The sequence below is a fragment of the Syngnathus acus genome, chromosome 10 (genome assembly GCF_901709675.1).
Source record: "Syngnathus acus chromosome 10, fSynAcu1.2, whole genome shotgun sequence".
Taxonomy (NCBI): Eukaryota; Metazoa; Chordata; class Actinopteri; order Syngnathiformes; family Syngnathidae; genus Syngnathus; species Syngnathus acus.
Window position 1 is genome coordinate 16,342,284 of NC_051095.1, and position 19,554 is coordinate 16,361,837.

At 43.7% G+C, this 19,554-nt stretch overlaps 1 protein-coding gene across 15 annotated transcripts in view; it reads left to right on the forward strand.

Moving 5' to 3' along the window:
* LOC119128674 (protocadherin alpha-C2-like) overlaps positions 1-19,554 on the forward strand; it is a 152,471-nt gene that overhangs the window by 48,747 nt on the left and 84,170 nt on the right. The window contains exon 1 of one of the 15 annotated variants that reach the window (XM_037261349.1): positions 622-3,778. The exons of 10 other annotated variants lie outside the window; for them this stretch is intronic. In XM_037261349.1, coding sequence (XP_037117244.1) covers positions 1,418-3,778 — 2,361 coding nt within the window. In that variant the 5' untranslated portion in view covers positions 622-1,417. Of the gene's footprint in view, positions 1-621; positions 3,779-4,797; positions 7,305-8,388; positions 10,776-11,312; positions 14,636-15,615; positions 18,216-19,554 lie in introns of those variants that run through there. 4 more of the 15 variants (XM_037261357.1, XM_037261354.1, XM_037261356.1 and 1 more) reach the window with 4 other exon arrangements.

Here is a 19,554-nt window from a genome sequence, read left to right on the forward strand (position 1 = left end):
ATGTTTGGGTTTTGATGGAAGCATAGATAGCCTTTGTTTAACTGGGCTGTTGTTTCCCTTAAACTGTCTGAGAGTTGGGTGCTATCCGTGGTGCTGATGTTATGCCAGTGGTCAGTGATTCTATTTGTGTGAAAAGAGCAATACTACAGACTTGGTCTGCAACTCAGTTATCTACATTGTAGTTTGTTGATATGGTCACTCTTGTCCAGAAGATTTGCTTTCCATAGAAAATGGTTCCTACCATTTCAAATTTATAACCTTAAAACTCACATAAACATTTGGGATCCTGTACATTTGCTTGACATGTGATTTTGAACAATTCAAAGATCATGATCTTGGATTAATGTTGAAATTGTGACATACCAATCATTTTCAATCTTCCATGGCAACACTTTGTCAAGGATGAATTTTATAGCATACTTCTTGCAAAGCTATACAGAACATATTATTTTTATTGGCATTGTTGCACTTTTATGGCATAGAGGATTTCTATTCTTCTCTTTGTCGTTGGTTGGTTGGTTGGTTGGTTGGTTGGTTGGTTGGTTGGTTGGTTGGTTGGTTGGTTGGATGGATGGATGGATGGATGGATGGATGGATGGATGGATGGATGGATGGATGGATGGATGGATGGATGGATGGATGGATGGATGGATGGATGGATGGACAAAACAGGTGATAATGTCTGTCCAAATAATTCAAAATGTCGCTGTCGATGGTGCTGAAACATGAAAACGTTAGTTCTTATCAGAAAAATAAATCTTGGGAATAAAATATGAAAACAGTTCACAGCAAATAACTGTTAAAATACTGCTATGGTTGTGCTATTTGTCCTCATATACCTCTTGTTCATATAGTTGGGTAACTTTTCCCATCACGGATGTCAGACAATAAAAGTCAAGTGGTTTTGCCAGCATGTGTTTTTTTTATCTGCATCACGGAGGAAGGCAATGATGAATTTCAACTTATATAGGCCACACGAGTGCAATGTAGGATGGACCGGTTTTGTCTGCAACTAAAGTCAAGGATGTCTTTGCTCCCTTCGGATTCCGTATAACGGGAAACAAAGCTGGTATTTGGACAGCTTTGGTTTAACTTGGAGCTTTGTTATGCATGCTGCAAATGGACGCAGATCACCTGCCTCGCCTGTTCTGTAATATAAAATTTGGCCTCTGGGTGTCAGTGTGAGGACACGTACACATTGCATGTTCACGTGACTTATAGTGAGTGGTTGTTCTGCCCACCACCTCTTGGTAACATTCGCGCTGACATGATCACTGTGGCTGCCTCAACGGTGTCAATTGTCTTGCTGTTCTTATTTCTCAGGCAGTTGGCTTAGTGGAAGACTACTTTGATGCACTAAAGTTTTGTAGTTTACTTACTCAAGGGCAACTGATTTTCTTAGAATGGACCTGCAGTGATGTTTTTTCGCATCAGCATGGAACAAAGGGGCGCGCAGGATTGGGTGAGACGCTGTTTTCTCTGGTACGCGGCTGCGGTGCTTTTGTGCAGCGTGACTTCGGCGCAATTAAGATACTCCATCTCCGAGGAGGTCGATGGAGGAACTGTGGTTGGGAATGTTGCAAAAGACCTCGGATTGGATAGAAATACGCTGAAAGAGCGCAAATTTCGGATTGTTTCAAGTACTGCGGAGCCTCTTTTCCACGTGAGTCAGAGCGACGGCGTCCTTTACGTCAGCAGGAAGATCGACAGGGAAAAGGAGTGCCCCCAAAGCAGTACGTGTTTGATCAACTTAAAAACCGTGCTCGAAAGCCCACTTGAGGTCCACTATGTTGGAGTGGAGGTGCTGGATGTAAACGACCATTCTCCCAGTTTTCCTGAGGAAGAAACAAAGCTAGATATTTATGAATCGGTGTTGCCAGGAGCAAGGTTTCAGATGAAAGCTTCTCAGGATGGAGACAGTGGTCAGTTTTCTGTTCAGCATTATAAACTCAGTGACAATAATTATTTTGGTTTAGAAGTTAAAGATCGAGGGAAAGATGGCAAAATTCCCATATTGGTGGTTAAAAAAACATTAGATAGGGAGACAACTGGGTACCTTATGCTAGTGTTAATGGCAATGGATGGGGGAAAACCTCCTAAAACAGGTGAAATGAATGTTTTAATAAATGTGTTAGACGTTAATGATAATGCACCTGTTTTCGCTAAAGATGTTTATTCTGTGGTGCTCAGTGAAAATGCAGCAATAGGAACAACTGTCATACAAGTGAATGCAACTGATCTAGATGAAGGATCAAATGCAGATGTAATTTATTCTTTCAGCAATAGTATGAGTCAAAATATTATGAAAATATTTGATATCACACAAACAGGGGAAATTGTTGTGAAAGGTCCTATAGACTATGAGGAGAATGACATGTTTCAAATCGAAATACAAGCATCAGATAAAGGTTCTGTTCCACTGATGGCAGAAAAAAGCATTATTATCAAAGTACTTGACATCAACGACAATGTCCCTGAGATTGAAGTGACGTCATTTTCGAGTTCTATCCCTGAAGATTCCAGGCCTGGGACCACAGTGGCTCTAATCAGTGTGAATGACTTGGACTCTGGAGTCAATGGGAAAGTTATTTGCTCCATAAATGAGGATGTTCCTTTTACTTTGTCACCATCATTACAAGACAAAATGTATTCTTTAGTGACCAAATCACCTTTAGACAGGGAGAAAAGGTCCCACTATGATATAACAGTAGTTGCAAGAGATGCTGGTAAACCTGCCCTCTCATCTCAAAAGACAATCAGTGTTTCCATTTCAGATGTGAACGATAACAGTCCCGAGTTTTCAGCCAGTCCTTACACTTTCTATGTCACCGAGGGCAACGATGCAGGCGCCGCCATCTTTTCTGTCAAAGCCTTTGATCAGGATGACAATGAGAATGCTGCCATTTCATATCACATTCTCAGAAATGATCACACGCTGTCTTCATTTTTAAGTATAAATAGTGAAAATGGACAAATCTCGGCCCTAAAAAGTTTTGACTTTGAGACATTGAAAAGTTTCCAGTTTCAAGTGGTGGCCAGGGATGGTGGAAGTCCTCCACTGAGCAGCAACGTGACAGTCAAAGTGTTCATTCTGGATCAGAACGACAACGCTCCAGTCATCCTGTATCCAGTCAGCTCCAATGGTTCTGCCCAAGGTGTGGAGGAGATTCCCCGCAACATCAAAGCGGGAGACTTGGTGACCAAAGTCCGAGCCTACGACGCCGACATCGGCTATAACGGCTGGTTGCTCTATTCGCTGCAGCGAGTCAGCGACCACAGTCTGTTTTCTTTGGACCGCTACACGGGCCAGATCAGAACACTTCGCTCCTTGACGGAGACGGACGAGGCAGAGCATCGCCTGCTCGTCCTGGTCAAAGACAATGGCAACGTGTCGCTCTCGGCGACGGCTACCGTGACTGTCAAACTCGTGGAGCCAAAAGAGGCTTTTGCGGCTTCCGACGTGAAAAGTTCGGCCACGGTGGAAGAGGAGGACAATGTGACTTTTTACCTCATGATCACTTTGGGCTCGGTGTCGCTCCTTTTTGTCATCAGCATCGTGGTGCTGATCGCCATGCAGTGCTCAAAGTCCACCGAGTACACTTCCAAATATCTGCAAGAAACCAATTATGATGGCACGCTGTGTCACAGCATCCAATACAGATCGGGAGACAAACGCTACATGTTAGTTGGACCCAGAATGAGTATCGGCTCCACCATAGTCCCGGGAAGCCACGCCAATACGCTGGTGCTCCCTGACAGGAGACACACTTCCGGGGAGGTAAGGCTCATTAATGTATGACTTTTTTTTTTAAGAATATGAAGAAATATGCCACTACCGAATGCAAAAATTGCTGAATTACTTTTTATCCAATGTGACATATTTTCTGACATTGCATGCATTGAATTTAAAGTCGTGTTTTGGTTAAACTCAGCGGGAGTGGTGCTATCCGTGGTGCTGACGCCCCCCCCCCCCCCCGCTCAAGTGACGTCCTCCAGGAGCTCAGTTATTTTCTTAGTTATTTTGTATTTGTATGCAATGAGAAAATACTAACTTCACTATGACACAGTTTTGGCGAGGTACGGCACAAAAACTCAGTTGTTTTGTACATGAGAATGCTTGCCTGTGTGTGCGTGTTAACTTACAAAACACATCTTGTGCCAAGAGTACAATTTGAAAGCTGTTATAGGTTGCGCGTCTTCATTTGATATTGTCTTATTCCTCTGATCTTTTATATTATGGTGAGAATAGTTTGAAACCCTGTCATCATATTTTGTGATTAACAAAATCAGACAGATTCGTGTGGTCGGTGCTATAAGTGTTTGATTATCTAGTGGTTGAGTCGAGTATGGCAAATAATAAGTACGTACCTGGATTTTCCGTCTCAGCCCCTTTAATTTATTACGCAATGAAATTTACGGTATATGCTACTTGAGAGGCAGTGAAAAGTTGAAAGTCATTTCATAGCCTATATATGTCGATTAAATATATGATAGGGATGGACAATCAGATTCACAGGCGGTGTTAATTATTTTATGAAAGTTTTTCTTTGGCCTTCTCGAATGTTTTGCTCCGTAATTTCAAATCAGCACAGTGTGGACTAGAATGGTTTTGGGCTTTTAACACCTGGACGTTTTTGTGACTGCTCTATTTTGATTAAAAAATTTAAAAAAAGCCTCCCACCAATATTCCCGTACAGTGTAGGGAAATTTTCGAACGCGTGGTGTCAGTGTAACTGTACAATCCTGCGCGCATGAGCGTTTCGTCATCAATTTTTATCAACCCCTGTTTGTCTCGTTCCGTCGGGCGCATCTCGGCTGCTTGCGGCTCATTCTGGAAATATTCAACTTGCTTTCACATCTGCAGTTGCAGGAAGAGAATGAACATTGCCGTTCATCGAAGCAGTGTGTTCTACAGCCGTATTGCTGTGTTTTTCTTGTGAGTATTTTTGTGAGTCATGGGACAAAGGAGGTGCGTGTCGGGGAGCGGGCGATGCTTTTTAGCCCGCTTCGTGGCCGCTGCGATTTTGTGCGGCTTGGCCTCTGCAAATTTGAGATATTCCATTTCTGAAGGGCTCATTGAAGGAACAATGGTCGGAAATATAGCCAAAGATCTTGGACTGGATAAAGTCACGCTGAAAGAAAGGAAATATCGCGTCGTTTCTAGCGACGCTGTGCCTCTTTTTCACGTGAATCCGGACGATGGCAACCTCTATGTGAGCCGACTAATTGACAGAGAGGAGGTGTGTGCACAGAGCACGACGTGTTTGATTAATTTGAAAACTGTGCTGGAAAACCCACTCGAGGTCCACTACGTGGGAGTGGACGTGCTGGATGTAAATGACCACGCTCCGATTTTTCAAGAGAAGGAGAAAAAAATGGACATTTTCGAGTCTGTTTTACCGGGGGCTCGCTTTCAGCTGAAACCGTCACGTGATCTTGATAGCGGCCCGTTTTCCGTGCAAAATTATAAACTGAGTGAAAACGATCACTTTCGTTTGGAGGTCAAAGACAAAGGACAAGATGGTAAAATACCTGTATTAGTGCTGCAAAAATCATTGGATAGAGAAGCAGCAAGAAGCCACTCCCTGGTACTGACTGCTCTTGATGGAGGCAAGCCTCCCAAATCTGGACATATGAATATTTCAATAACCGTGTTAGATATAAACGATAATACTCCAGTTTTTTCCCATGATACATATTCTGTGATGCTCCAGGAGAATGCTCCAGTGGGCACCACAGTGGTACAAGTAAATGCAACTGATTTGGATGACGGTCAAAACGGAGATGTTATTTATTCTTTCGGTGACAGTGTGAGTAATACTTTGTTTAAAATTTTTGACATTAACCGCTCAACGGGGGAGATAATTGTCACTGGTCTGATAGACTATGAGGAGCGGGAGATATATGAAATTGAAATTCAAGCATCAGATAAAGGGTTTGCCCCATTAACAACAGAAAAAAGTGTCATAATCAAGATAATTGATGTCAATGACAATGCACCTGAGATTGAAGTCACGTCATTTTCCAGTTCCATTCCTGAAGATTCCAGGCCTGGGACTACAGTTGCTCTAATTAGTGTGAACGATTTTGATTCTGGTCTCAATGGAAAAGTAATTTGCTCCATAAATGAGGATGTTCCGTTTACTTTGTCACCATCATTACAAGACAAAATGTTCTCTTTAGTGACCAAATCATCTTTAGACAGGGAGAAAAGGTCCCACTATGATATAACAGTACTTGCAACAGATGCTGGTCAACCTGCACTCTCGTCTCAAAAGACAATCAGTGTTTTCATTTCAGACGTGAACGATAACAGTCCCGAGTTTTCATCCAGTCCTTACACTTTCTATGTCACCGAGGGCAACGATGCAGGCGCCGCCATCTTTTCTGTCAAAGCCTTTGATCAGGATGACAATGAGAATGCTGTCATTTCATACCACATTCTCAGAAATGATCACATGCTGTCTTCATTTTTAAGTATAAATAGTGAAAATGGACAAATATCAGCTTTAAAAAGTTTTGACTTTGAGACGCTGAAAAGTTTCCAGTTCCAAGTGGTCGCCACGGATGGTGGGAGTCCTCCACTGAGCAGCAACGTGACAGTGAAGGTTTTCATTCTGGATCAGAACGACAATGCTCCCGTCATCCTGTATCCAGTCAGCTCCAACGGTTCTGCCCAAGGCGTGGAGGAGATTCCCCGCAACATCAAAGCGGGAGACTTGGTGACCAAAGTCCGAGCCTACGACGCCGACATCGGCTATAACGGCTGGTTGCTCTTTTCGCTGCAGCGAGTCAGCGACCACAGTCTGTTTTCTTTGGACCGCTACACGGGCCAGATCAGAACACTTCGCTCCTTGACGGAGACGGACGAGGCAGAGCACCGCCTGCTCGTCCTGGTCAAAGACAACGGCAACGTGTCGCTCTCTGCGACGGCTACGGTGACCGTCAAACTCGTGGAGCCCAAAGAGGCTTTTGCGGCTTCCGACGTGAAAAGTGCAGCCACGGTGGACGAGGAGGACAATGTGACTTTTTACCTGATGATCACTTTGGGCTCGGTCTCGCTCCTTTTTGTCATCAGCATTGTGGTGCTGATTGCCATGCAGTGCTCCAAATCCACCGAGTACACTTCCAAATATCTGCAAGAAACCAATTATGATGGCACGCTGTGTCACAGCATCCAGTACAGATCGGGAGATAAACGCTACATGTTAGTTGGACCCCGAATGAGTATCGGCTCCACCATAGTACCGGGCAGCCACGCCAACACGCTGGTGCTCCCTGACAGGAGACGCACTTCCGGGGAGGTAAGGCTCATTGATGTATGACATTTTATTACGAATATGAAGAAATATGTCACTATCAAATACAAAAATTGCTGAATGGATTTTTCGTCAATTCGACTAATTTTCTGACATTGCATGCCAAAATTGTGACACTTTGATCCTGGTTAGCATTGTTAGGTTGTGGTGGAATTTAAAGTCGTGTTTTGGTTAAACTAAGCAAGAGTGGTGCTATCCATGGTGCTGACCCCCACCCCTTTCGCAAGTATCGACCTGCTGGAGCTCAGTGATTTTGTATTTGTATACAATGAAAAATACTGACTTGACTTGGACACACTTCTGGCGAGGTACAGCATAGTAACTCAGTTGTTTTGTGAGAGTGCATGCCTGTGTGTGCCTGTTCACTTACAAAACACATCTTGTGCCTTTGGAGCAAGGACAACAATTTGAAAGCTGCTATAGGTTGCGCGTCTTCATTTGATATTGTATTATTCCCCTGATTTTTTATTTTATGGGGAGAATATAGTTTGAAACCCTGTCATCATATTTTATGATTAACACAATCAGACAGATTTGTGTTGTAGGTGCTTTAAGTGTTTGACTATCTTGCGGTTGAGTCGAGTATGGCGAATACGTACATGGATTTTCCGTCTCAGAGCCTTTAATTTGAAAAAAAACAAAAAACTTTATTTTGAAAGACATGCACCGGAAATGTCCTGCAGTTTACCATCATCACATGAGTTTGCTGCAGTTCAGAACCATTTGACTTTCACTTTGACTTTGATAATGGTTTTGGGCTTTTAACACCTGGACGTTTTTGTGGCTGCTCTATTTTGATTTAAAAAAAAAAAAAAAAAAAAAAAAGCCTCCCACCAATATTCCCGTACAGTGTAGGGAAATTTTCGATCGCGTGGTGTCAGTGTAACAGTACAATTCTGCGCGCATGAGCGTTTCGTCATCAATTTTATCAACCCCTCGTTGTCTAGTTCTGTCGGGCGCATCTCGGCAGCTTGCGGCTCATTCTGGAAATACTCAACTTGCTTTCACATCTGCAGTTGCAGGAAGAGAATGAACATTGTCGTTCATCGAAGCACTGTGTTCTACAGCCGTATTGCTGTGTTTTTCTTGTGAGTATTTTTGTGAGTCATGGGACAAAGGAGGTGCGTGTCGGGGAGCGGGCGATGCTTTTTAGCCCGCTTCGTGGCCGCTGCGATTTTGTGCGGCTTGGCCTCTGCAAATTTGAGATATTCCATTTCTGAAGGGCTCATTGAAGGAACAATGGTCGGAAATATAGCCAAAGATCTTGGACTGGATAAAGTCACGCTGAAAGAAAGGAAATATCGCGTCGTTTCTAGCGACGCTGTGCCTCTTTTTCACGTGAATCCGGACGATGGCAACCTCTATGTGAGCCGACTAATTGACAGAGAGGAGGTGTGTGCACAGAGCACGACGTGTTTGATTAATTTGAAAACTGTGCTGGAAAACCCACTCGAGGTCCACTACGTGGGAGTGGACGTGCTGGATGTAAATGACCACGCTCCGAGTTTTCAAGAGAAGGAGAAAAAAATGGACATTTCTGAGTCTGTCTTGCCCGGAGCTCGCTTTCAGCTAAAACCATCACGTGATCTTGATAGTGGCCCGTTTTCCGTGCAAATTTATAAACTGAGTGAAAATGATCATTTTCGTTTAGAGGTCAAAGACAAAGGACAAGATGGTAAAATACCTGTATTAGTGTTGCAAAAATCATTGGATAGGGAAGCAGCAAGAAGCCACTCCCTGGTGCTGACTGCTCTTGATGGAGGAAAACCCCCCAAATCTGGACATATGAATATTTCAATAACTGTGTTAGATGTAAATGATAATACTCCTGTTTTTCCCCATGATACGTATTCTGTGATGCTCCAGGAGAATGCTCCAGTAGGCACCACAGTGGTACAAGTAAATGCAACTGATATGGATGACGGTCAAAACGGAGATGTTATTTACTCTTTTGGTGACAGTGTGAGTAATACTTTGTTTAAAATTTTTGACATTAACCGCTCAACGGGGGAGATAATTGTCACTGGTCTGATAGACTACGAAGAGAGAGAGACATATGAAATTGAAATTGAAGCTTCAGATAAAGGTTCCCCCCCATTAACAACAGAAAAAAGTGTCCTCATCAAGATAATTGATGTCAATGACAATGCACCTGAAATTGAGGTGACGTCATTTTCCAGTTCCATTCCTGAAGATTCCAGACCTGGAACAACAGTTGCTCTATTTAGTGTGAACGATTTTGATTCTGGCCTCAATGGAAAAGTAATTTGCTCCATAAATGAGGGTGTTCCTTTTACTTTGTCACCGTCATTACAAGACGAAATGTTTTCTTTAGTGACCAAATCACCTTTAGACAGGGAGAAAAGGTCCCACTATGATATAACAATAGTTGCAAGAGATGCTGGTCAACCTGCACTCTCGTCTCAAAAGACAATCAGTGTTTTCATCTCAGACGTAAACGATAACAGTCCCGAGTTTTCATCCAGTCCTTACACTTTCTATGTCACCGAGGGCAACGATGCAGGCGCCGCCATCTTTTCTGTCAAAGCCTTTGACCGGGATGACAATGAGAATGCTGTCATTTCATATCACATTCTCAGAAATGATCACACACTGTCTTCATTTTTAAGTATAAATAGTGAAAATGGACAGATCTCAGCCCTAAAAAGTTTTGACTTTGAGACGCTGAAAAGTTTCCAGTTTCAAGTGTTGGCCAGGGATGGTGGAAGTCCTCCACTGAGCAGCAACGTGACAGTGAAGGTGTTCATTCTGGATCAAAACGACAACGCTCCAGTCATCCTGTATCCGGTCAGCTCCAACGGTTCTGCCCAAGGTGTGGAGGAGATTCCCCGCAACATCAAAGCGGGAGACTTGGTGACCAAAGTCCGAGCCTACGACGCCGACATCGGCTATAACGGCTGGTTGCTCTATTCGCTGCAGCGAGTCAGCGACCACAGTCTGTTTTCTTTGGACCGCTACACGGGCCAGATAAGAACACTTCGCTCCTTGACGGAGACGGACGAGGCCGAGCATCGCCTGCTCGTCCTGGTCAAAGACAACGGCAACGTGTCGCTCTCGGCGACGGCTACTGTGACTGTCAAACTCGTGGAGCCCAAAGAGGCTTTTGCGGCTTCTGACGTGAAAAGTGCGGCCACGGTGGACGAGGAGGACAATGTGACTTTTTACCTGATGATCACTTTGGGCTCGGTGTCACTCCTTTTTGTCATCAGCATCGTGGTGCTGATCGCCATGCAGTGCTCCAAGTCCACCGAGTACACTTCCAAATATCTGCAAGAAACCAATTATGATGGCACACTGTGTCACAGCATCCAATACAGATCGGGAGACAAACGCTACATGTTAGTTGGACCCAGAATGAGTATCGGCTCCACCATTGTCCCGGGAAGCCACGCCAACACTCTGGTGCTCCCTGACAGGAGAAACACTTCTGGTGGGGTAAGAACATTTTTGAAACGATTGTGGCTTTTCTGCTCTCGCAGCATCCACAAATGATTTTAGAGTGTCTGTTGAACGGTTGTTGTTTCATTTTATTGTGACCGATATTGATGCTGAATGTGTCCTGTTTTAAGAGACACACATTGTGTGCATTTTGGCTGCATTGTCATATTGATGGTACTCACTCTCTTTTTAATAAGATAGCATTATTTGAGATCTATGGTAACTTGTGTTTGTTTACTAATGTGTTGTACCCTTTGTGCAATGTGTTGCCACATATCCCACCCAACAGTGCCACTTAATGACCATCTGCAAAGTTTTACAACCTAATTTTCCATTTTTTACTTTAATACAGGTCTAAGGTCAGCACCGTGTGACACACACTATTTTTTCTTTTTAGTTAATTTACAGCAATCTTTTTCAGGGCTTTGTTTCAGTGACAGGTACCTCATTCCCTTAAGTTTGATTCAGTAATTCACAATTGTTCAAGTGGAGTCATTGATTGATTTGTGGTGCACTTCCCTGACTTTAGCGTAGGCTTAACTCACACTCAGTGATTGCGTGATTTATTATCTGTCTCTATGTATGCCCTGCAACTGAATGTTGACCAGTCCAGTTTTGAGTTTGACTTTGCCCCAAGTCAGCTGGGATGGATAGTAGTAGGTCTTTGTGACACTGAAGAGAATTGGCGGTATAGACAATGGATGGTGGTATGGATGATGTAAGGGCATGCTCCTCATTTTGGCCAGTTGTTTGCAGATAGCCTGCATGTATGATATTAGCAAGACGTTATAATGCAAAATAATACTAAACCTTTCAAAAGAAAATGAAAACTAAACATTTGGCAGATAATTTATTTACTACGTACATTGACTAACTGGGTCTCCTTATTTTCCGAGGGTGGAACTAAAAAAGAAATGAGAGAACCTGAATGCCTTCCTGCAGTTGTGCCCACTTGTGCGACACGTCCCGTCCGCTGTCCATGGTTCTGGATCCGTAGAGGCACTTGTTGCCGCACATCTATACAGAGAAATACAGACGGACAATTTATTTTTGGAATGCACCTACGTACGTCACTTTATTCACATAGTCGCCACAGTACTTTCCATCAGACATTTTGATAGTCTTTATAGTTTTGAACTTAATGATATTGTTGTTCTGTCTGCCTGATAACAGCCAAACCGGGCTGCATCGTGCGGTATTTCCTGAATATATTTGGGTTACATATAAATTGACTTTTGTACTACGTATATTAATTAAAACAATTATATACTTGTAGGAAGTAATGTCAACACAGGGTGTCGCTGTGATGATAAAAGTGGTGGTTAGTCTGCTGCCTTCAGGTTCCTCCTCGTCATTGTAGTCGCAGTTGTGTGAGCTGACTGATTCGATCGCTGCTGCGTTTGACCTGCATTTTTTGAAATCTTGTAATATTTTTGAAGGACTCTTGCCTCACTACAATGCAGTAGTGTATCAGCAACACGCTGCCCGTAACGTAGTTGTGTTTCATCATGGAACAAAGAGGATGCGCGGCGAGGAGCGCGCAAATGCGGTGGGTCTGCTGCCTGATTGCTGTTCTTTTGTGGCGTGTCACCTCGGCTCAGTTGAGATATTCAGTCCCCGAGGAAATCAAAGAAGGAACTATTGTCGGAAATGTTGCAAAGGATTTGGGATTAGACAAGAGCACTTTGAAAGAACGCAAATATCGGATTGTTTCGAGCGCAACGGAGCCTCTTTTCCGCCTCGGAGAAAATGACGGCATCTTGTACGTAAGCAGGAAAATTGACCGGGAGGAGGTATGCGAGCGAAGCACTGCATGTGTAATTAATTTAAAAACAGTGCTAGAACACCCCCTGGAGGTGCATTATGTTGCCGTGGAAGTCGTGGATATAAATGACCATTCCCCCAGTTTCCCCGTGGAAATAAAGACGTTGGACATTCCTGAGTCCGTGCAACCTGGAATGCGAATTCCACTCAAAGCGGCACGAGATGCAGACAGCGGTCCTTTCTCTGTCCAGCAGTATAAACTTAGCGCAAATGATCATTTCCGTTTAGAAGTTAAAGATAAAGGAGACAATGAAAAAATTCCAATATTGATTGTGCAAAAACATTTGGACAGGGAGGAGGCCGGAAGTCATTCATTAATGTTAACTGCACTAGATGGTGGAAAACCGCCCAAAACAGGCGACATTAATATTTTAATAAATATATTAGACAGTAATGATAACTCGCCTGTTTTTTCGTCAGATGGATATTCTGTGACACTTTATGAAAATGCTCCTGTAGGCACAACTGTTGTTCAAGTAAATGCAACTGATTTAGACGAAGGTCCAAATGGTGATGTTGTTTATGCATTTAGCAACAGTGTGAGTCACAGATTATTAAATCTTTTTGAAATTAATCATTTAACAGGTGCAATAACGGTGAAAGGAATTATTGACTTTGAAGAAAAAGATAAATATGAGATTGAAATCCAAGCATCAGATAAAGGTTCCCTCCCCTTAACAACAGAAAAAAGTGTCCTCATCAAGATAATTGATGTCAATGACAATGCACCTGAGATTGAAGTCACGTCATTTTCCAGTTCCATTCCTGAAGATTCCAGGCCTGGGACTACAGTTGCTCTAATCAGTGTGAATGATTTGGACTCTGGTCTAAACGGAAAAGTTCTTTGCTCCTTAAATGAGGATGTTCCTTTTACTTTGTCACCATCATTACAAGACAAAATGTTTTCTTTAGTGACCAAATCACCTTTAGACAGGGAGAAAAGGTCCCACTATGATATAACAGTAGTTGCAAGAGATGCCGGTCAACCTGCACTCTCGACTCAAAAGACAATCAGTGTTTTCATTTCAGACGTGAACGATAATAGTCCTGAGTTTTCAGCCAGTCCTTACACTTTCTATGTCACCGAGGGCAACAATGCAGGCGCCGCCATCTTTTCTGTCAAAGCCTTTGATCAGGATGACAATGAGAATGCTGTCATTTCATATCACATTCTCAGAAATGATCACACACTGTCTTCATTTTTAAGTATAAATAGTGAAAATGGACAGACCTCAGCCCTAAAAAGTTTTGACTTCGAGACGTTGAAAAGTTTCCAGTTTCAAGTGGTGGCCAGGGATGGTGGAAGTCCTCCACTGAGTAGCAACGTGACAGTGAAAGTGTTCATTCTGGATCAGAACGACAACGCTCCAGTCATCCTGTATCCAGTCAGCTCCAATGGTTCTGCCCAAGGTGTGGAGGAGATTCCCCGCAACATCAAAGCGGGAGACTTGGTGACCAAAGTCCGAGCCTACGACGCCGACATCGGCTATAACGGCTGGTTGCTCTATTCGCTGCAGCGAGTCAGCGACCACAGTCTGTTTTCTTTGGACCGCTACACGGGCCAGATCAGAACACTTCGCTCCTTGACGGAGACGGACGAGGCAGAGCATCGCCTGCTCGTCCTGGTCAAAGACAATGGCAACGTGTCGCTCTCGGCGACGGCTACCGTGACTGTCAAACTCGTGGAGCCAAAAGAGGCTTTTGCGGCTTCCGACGTGAAAAGTTCGGCCACGGTGGACGAGGAGGACAATGTGACTTTTTACCTCATGATCACTTTGGGGTCTGTGTCGCTCCTTTTCGTCATCAGCATCATCGTGCTGATCGCCATGCAGTGCTCCAAATCCACAGAGTACACTCCCAAATATCTGCAAGAAACCAATTATGATGGCACGCTGTGTCACAGCATCCAGTACAGATCGGGAGACAAACGCTACATGTTAGTGGGACCCCGAATGAGTATCGGCTCCACCATAGTTCCAGGCAGCCACGCCAACACGCTGGTGCTCCCTGACAGGAGACACACTTCTGGGGAGGTAAGGCTCATTAACGTATGACATTTAATTATGAATTTGAAGAAATATGCCACTATCAAATGCAAAAATTGCTGAATTGATTTTTAACCAATTCAACATATTTTCTGACATTGCAGGCAAAAATTGTGACACTTTTATCCTGGTTAGCTTGTTCAGGTTTTGGTGGAATTTAAAGTCGTGTTTTGGCAAACTCAGCGATGGTGGTGCTATTCATGGTGCTGAATCCCGGCCCCCGCCCCAAGTTTGTTGTGCTAGCGCTCAGTGATTTGTATTTGTATGCAATATATAATACTGATTTGACTTGGACACACTTCTGGCAAGGTACAGCATAATAACTCTGTTGTTTTGTGTTTGTGCATGTCAACATACAAAATACATCTTTGTGCCTTCGGAGCAAGGACAATTTGAAAGCTGCTATAGATTTCGCTTCTTCATTTGATATTGTGTTATTACCATGATTATGGTGAGACTATGTCCCATGCTTCCAACCCTGTCCTTAGAGTGTGACTAACACAATTATCGTGGTCGGAGCTATAAGTGCTTGATTATAAAGTGGTTGGGTAGTTTTTAAGATACCCCCAAAAACGATTTATATCTACAGTCAGATGAAAATATGCTGTGCATAATCCCGTTCGGAACTCAATTAGGTACATAATATAGTGGAGCAATATAGGAAAGTGCATATTAAATTTGAATTTTGTTTTGTTTTGTTTATGGAACATGTTTTGGGGTTTGTTGCTTATTCGTACACTGACGGTAATTCGGGTCACGTGGTGTTGCCGGTGAATGTCACCCGTGTTTACAAATGAACCAAATGAGCGACGCCAGGTGAAGGCGGGACAGATGCCTTTATTCCATTCTTGGAACAGAAGCAGTTACAAGTGTTTTGACATCGACAGCAACGAGCAGGTTTGACTCTTTAAAAATATCACGCCTATTTTTTGGAATATTTCTTTCACTGAGTTTTATAAAATGTGAGTATATGCATTGTTGAGTTCCGATCGCTTGGTGTCACTGCTTGTGAGGCAAGTTTTGCTGTAGCGCGTCAGCGGTTTGGTTTACTGCGCTTGCGCGTGAGTGTGCACTTGCACTTCGAGGCGTTTTTTCACCTCGTTGCCAGTTCGCATCGTCAATATTGCGTGTTTGGTTTTTGCCTTTTGCTTCATCCCCAATTTATCCTATTGTTTCTTACGCATGGACTCCCATTTGGGCTAATACCCGGTCCAGTATGTCTCGACGATCACGCGCGCCATGGACACAGCGCTTGCTGGTTGTCATCTTTTGTTTGGATTTCACGTTTATTTTCACCATGGCGCAGCTGAGGTACTCTATTCCCGAGGAAGGAATGGATAACGCCCTTGTTGGAAATGTTGCAAAAGATTTGGGGTTGGATTTGAGCGGACTAAACGCTCGAGGATTCCGGGTCGTGTCCGGGACCACCGAGCCTCTGTTTGTACTAACAAACAACGGCATGTTACGGGTGAAGAGGAAAATAGACAGAGAGGAGGTTTGTGAGCGAATCAGCCCATGTGTTGTCAACATTAAGATCGTTGTGGAAAACCCATTGGAGGTCCATTACGTCGCCATTGAGATTTTGGACGTAAATGACCACACCCCCACCTTCCCCAACAATCAGACGCGTTTGGAGATATCGGAATCTGCTTTGCCTGGTGCGCGGTTTCAGCTGCAGAGCGCCCACGACCCAGACAGCAACGCGTATTCGGTTCACTCGTACAAAATCAGTCAAAATGAGCATTTTCGTTTGGAGGTTAAAGACCGAGGGGAAGACGGGAAAATCCCGGTTTTGTATTTGCATAAGGCGCTGGACAAAGAAAGTGCTGAGAGTCATAAACTGCTGCTGACAGCACTCGATGGTGGTAAACCCGCGAGATCAGGAAGCACGGAGATTTTAATTAATGTCTTAGATGTAAATGACAACATGCCAGTTTTTACCTCAGAGTCATATTCTGCAGTGCTAAGGGAAAATGCGCCAATCGGCTCAACCATTTTGCAGGTAAACGCAACAGATTTAGATGACGGTCTCAATGGCGAGGTGGTGTACTCTTTTGGTAATAATGTTAATAGTAAATTACGCAAAGTTTTTGATGTTGATACAATTACTGGAGAAATTACAGTTAAAGGTCCAATAGATTTTGAAGCAAAAGACAAGTATGAAATAGATATTAAAGCATCTGATCAAGGACCAGTCCCCCTAGAAACAGAGAAAAGTGTCATAATAACTATTGTGGATTTAAATGATAACAGACCTGAAATTGAAGTAACTTCATTTTCAAGTGCTATTGCAGAGGACTCCAAACCTGGGACCACTGTCGCATTGATAAGTGTGAATGATAAGGACTCAGGTGTCAATGGAAAGGTCACGTGTCATGTTATGGGCGACATACCTTTCATGCTAACACCCTCTTTACAAGATAATATGTTCTCGCTTATCACCAAATCTCATATGGATCGAGAACATCAGTCCAAGTATGATGTCACAATAGTTGCAAAGGATGCCGGCGAGCCGCCTCTCTCCTCACACAAAACAATAAGTGTGACTGTATCAGATGTAAATGATAACAGTCCAAAGTTTTCAAGCAATCTCTATACTTTCTACATCAACGAGAACAATGTTGCAGGGGCCTTTTTGTTTTCAGTCAGTGCTCGTGATAGTGATGAGGGTGATAATGCTGTCATATCGTTTGACATTGTGAGAAATGGGGATGAACACAAAACAATGACATCTTTTCTAAGCATTAACTCTGAAAATGGACAAATTTCAGCACTGAAAAGTTTTGACTTTGAGACGCTGAAAAGTTTCCAGTTCCAAGTGGTGGCCAGGGATGGTGGGAGCCCCCCACTGAGCAGCAACGTGACAGTGAAGGTGTTCATTCTGGATCAAAACGACAACGCTCCAGTCATCCTGTATCCAGTCAGCTCCAACGGTTCTGCCCAAGGTGTGGAGGAGATTCCCCGCAACATCAAAGCGGGAGACTTGGTGACCAAAGTCCGAGCCTACGACGCTGACATCGGCTATAATGGCTGGTTGCTCTTTTCGCTGCAGCGAGTCAGCGACCACAGTCTGTTTTCTTTGGACCGCTACACGGGCCAGATCAGAACACTTCGCTCCTTGACGGAGACGGACGAGGCCGAGCATTGCCTGCTTATCCTGGTCAAAGACAACGGCAACGTGTCGCTCTCGGCGACGGCTACTGTGACTGTCAAACTCGTGGAGCCCAAAGAGGCTTTTGCGGCTTCCGACGTGAAAAGCGCGGCCACGGTGGACGAGGAGGACAATGTGACTTTTTACCTGATGATCACTTTGGGCTCAGTGTCGCTCCTTTTTGTCATCAGCATCATTGTGCTGATCGCCATGCAGTGCTCCAAATCCACCGAGTACACTTCTAAATATCTGCAAGAAACCAATTATGATGGCACACTGTGTCACAGCATCCAGTACAGATCGGGAGACAAACGCTACATGTTAGTTGGACCCCGAATGAGTATCGGCTCCACCATAGTCCCGGGCAGCCACGCCAACACTCTGGTGCTCCCTGACAGGAGACACGCTTCCGGGGAGGTAAGACATGGTAACTCAGCAGTTAAGTTCCATATGGGTGTGTGCGCTTGAGATATTCTGTGTTCACTACTATTGATGTTTGAAACTTGTCAAACATCCAAGCAATGGTGTATGTTTGACCACTGGATACAGAAACGTCGCTGTCTGTGGTCCTGAAGCATTATAAGTTGTAGCTTCCCAATGTGCAAACTGAATATGCTTCTCAGAAATATGCTGAGGAGCAAAAAATGAATTATGTTGATGTCCTTTTTTGTGATGCATGGGCCTCATATGTCCCTTATGAGTGTAAAACCGGTTCAGTATTCATTCCTCATGTTGGATGGTTTACCGGCACATTTTTTGTGTCATTAAGGGCTCTTGTGGTCCTCAAAGAGACTCTTCTAGCTTCTGATGTCCAGCAAAAGTGAAAAGTGAAAATGAAAAGCAAGAATAATGGATACAAAAATACTGGATTGTGTTGTGTAAGAGATGTTTTTCATAGACAGCTGCCTCTGTGACTAAAACATCTTATTTATTGTGACACATTTGTCAAATGAATTACAGGAGTTGGTTGTGCTGTTGATTTTGAAACGTAATGAAGCAGCAGGGAAAGTTTCACCTTCTTTTTCGTTTATCGACAGGTTCTGTGTGCTTTTACTAGTGTTTGTAAGCATGCCTAATGTGAATGCAGTTGAGCTGATTCAATGAAGCATGAATGTCTGAAAGTAAAGCGAGAAGCGAGAGAGCGCCTGCAGCTGGCGTGCCGTGACTCACAAGTCACCCAGAGTCAATTGGGGATTGTCCTTTTGAACATCGGCTTTAATGTTCATTCGTTACAATTATATTTCTTTCTTTCACACTATGTTTCTGCCTTTTGGACTTTTGATTTGTGTAACACTTTACGAAATGTAATAGTACAATGACCATGTTTGCGTTTTTGTATCTGCCTAAATAGGTCATGGTTTATCACATTTGCAATCTGCATGCTCTGCTTTTGGACTCACTCTGTGTGGAATATTGTGTGTTGCCCATAGCAACGCGCACGGAAATCCACCTATCGGAAGAGACTAGCAAACGATCAACAGTCTTAGCAACAGCAGAGGAATACGGCAAGGGAGGGAGGGGGTAGAGACGAGCAGCCGGCACTGTAGGATGGAGCATGAGGAGAAGGGAGAAGGAGGAGGGGAGGGGGATGGGTGGTGGAAGCCTCCATAGGCGACTCGCAATATTTCATGAAAATGTGTCTGTTTCAATCGAACGTGAACATGTCAATAAATTGTCCGCCTTAGAATTAAGCAGCAGATGGTGCAAATAAATAAACAAAAGCAAAGGCAGAGATGCTTGAGCTCATAATTAGCTA